The sequence below is a fragment of the Polistes dominula genome, unplaced genomic scaffold, assembly GCF_049000335.1.
Source record: "Polistes dominula isolate Pdom_NZ unplaced genomic scaffold, Pdom_raw_medaka scaffold_35, whole genome shotgun sequence".
NCBI classification, from domain to species: Eukaryota; Metazoa; Arthropoda; class Insecta; order Hymenoptera; family Vespidae; genus Polistes; species Polistes dominula.
Window position 1 is genome coordinate 278195 of NW_028300968.1, and position 857 is coordinate 279051.

The 857-nt window shown below is 26.6% G+C and overlaps 1 protein-coding gene across 1 annotated transcript; it reads left to right on the top strand.

The window, feature by feature from the left end:
- Window positions 1-80: 80 nt before the first annotated feature.
- Window positions 81-851, top strand: LOC107072415 (small ribosomal subunit protein mS37). Its single transcript, XM_015332319.2, has 3 exons — window positions 81-173; window positions 293-469; window positions 552-851. The coding sequence occupies exons 2-3, from the start codon at window positions 346-348 to the stop codon at window positions 782-784; spliced, it is 357 nt and encodes a 118-aa protein (XP_015187805.1). The 5' UTR covers window positions 81-173; window positions 293-345; the 3' UTR covers window positions 785-851.
- The last annotated feature ends 6 nt before the right edge of the window (window positions 852-857 follow it).

An 857-nucleotide genomic window follows, 5' to 3' on the forward strand; every position in this document is an offset into this window, starting at 1 on the left:
TATATTGTATTATTTCGTAATGATATAAATAATCGATGTAATTTAGTATCGATATAATTTATAATCGATTTATAGTGTGGTTTGTTGTTTCACGTAGTAATTGCATCATAAGCGCCATCTATTATCCAATGAGTTCACGTCGTAAATCCTAATTTTTTGTATTCGTTGCATTTGTACGTATAACCTATAAAATTTTATTATTGTGTTATTACATTATGAGAAGAACATTTGATATAAATTTTGAATGAATAATATTTGAAAATGACTATTATCTCTATTAACGTGTTAATAGATATCTCAAGAAGATAACCTCATTTTTGTTGTAATTGAAGAGGAAAACAAAAAATGAGGGTCAGTCTTGCTTATTTTAAAGGACGACTTCCCCAAAATGAAGCTAAGGTTCCATTTAAAGTTGCAGACGAACTGGCATTAAAGGATTATGTAAGCTGTCGATCTGTTGGGCTTGCAGGTATTTTTTCCTATAGATATATATATATATTTTTTTTAAACATATTTTATGATAACGTTATTAACAATTTATTATTTTACAGAAAAGGGTTGTTTACACGAATTGTCAATACTTTTAACATGTCTCAGAGAAAATGAATTTGATAATTTCAATTGTTCAAAAGAACTTACATCCTTTGAAAATTGCAGTAAAAGATTTGCTAAATTATCCTCCGAATTAAAAGCATCGCACGCCAAATCTGTGCCCGATCCTAATTCCAAAGTTTTTTCGTCGAAACAGATCAATTATTTATTAAAATTATACGCTAAAAAATAATCAATTATATTTATATGTTCATTAATTGATTAATTAATTATAGAATAAAATCTTAGAGACAAATCAAGATATA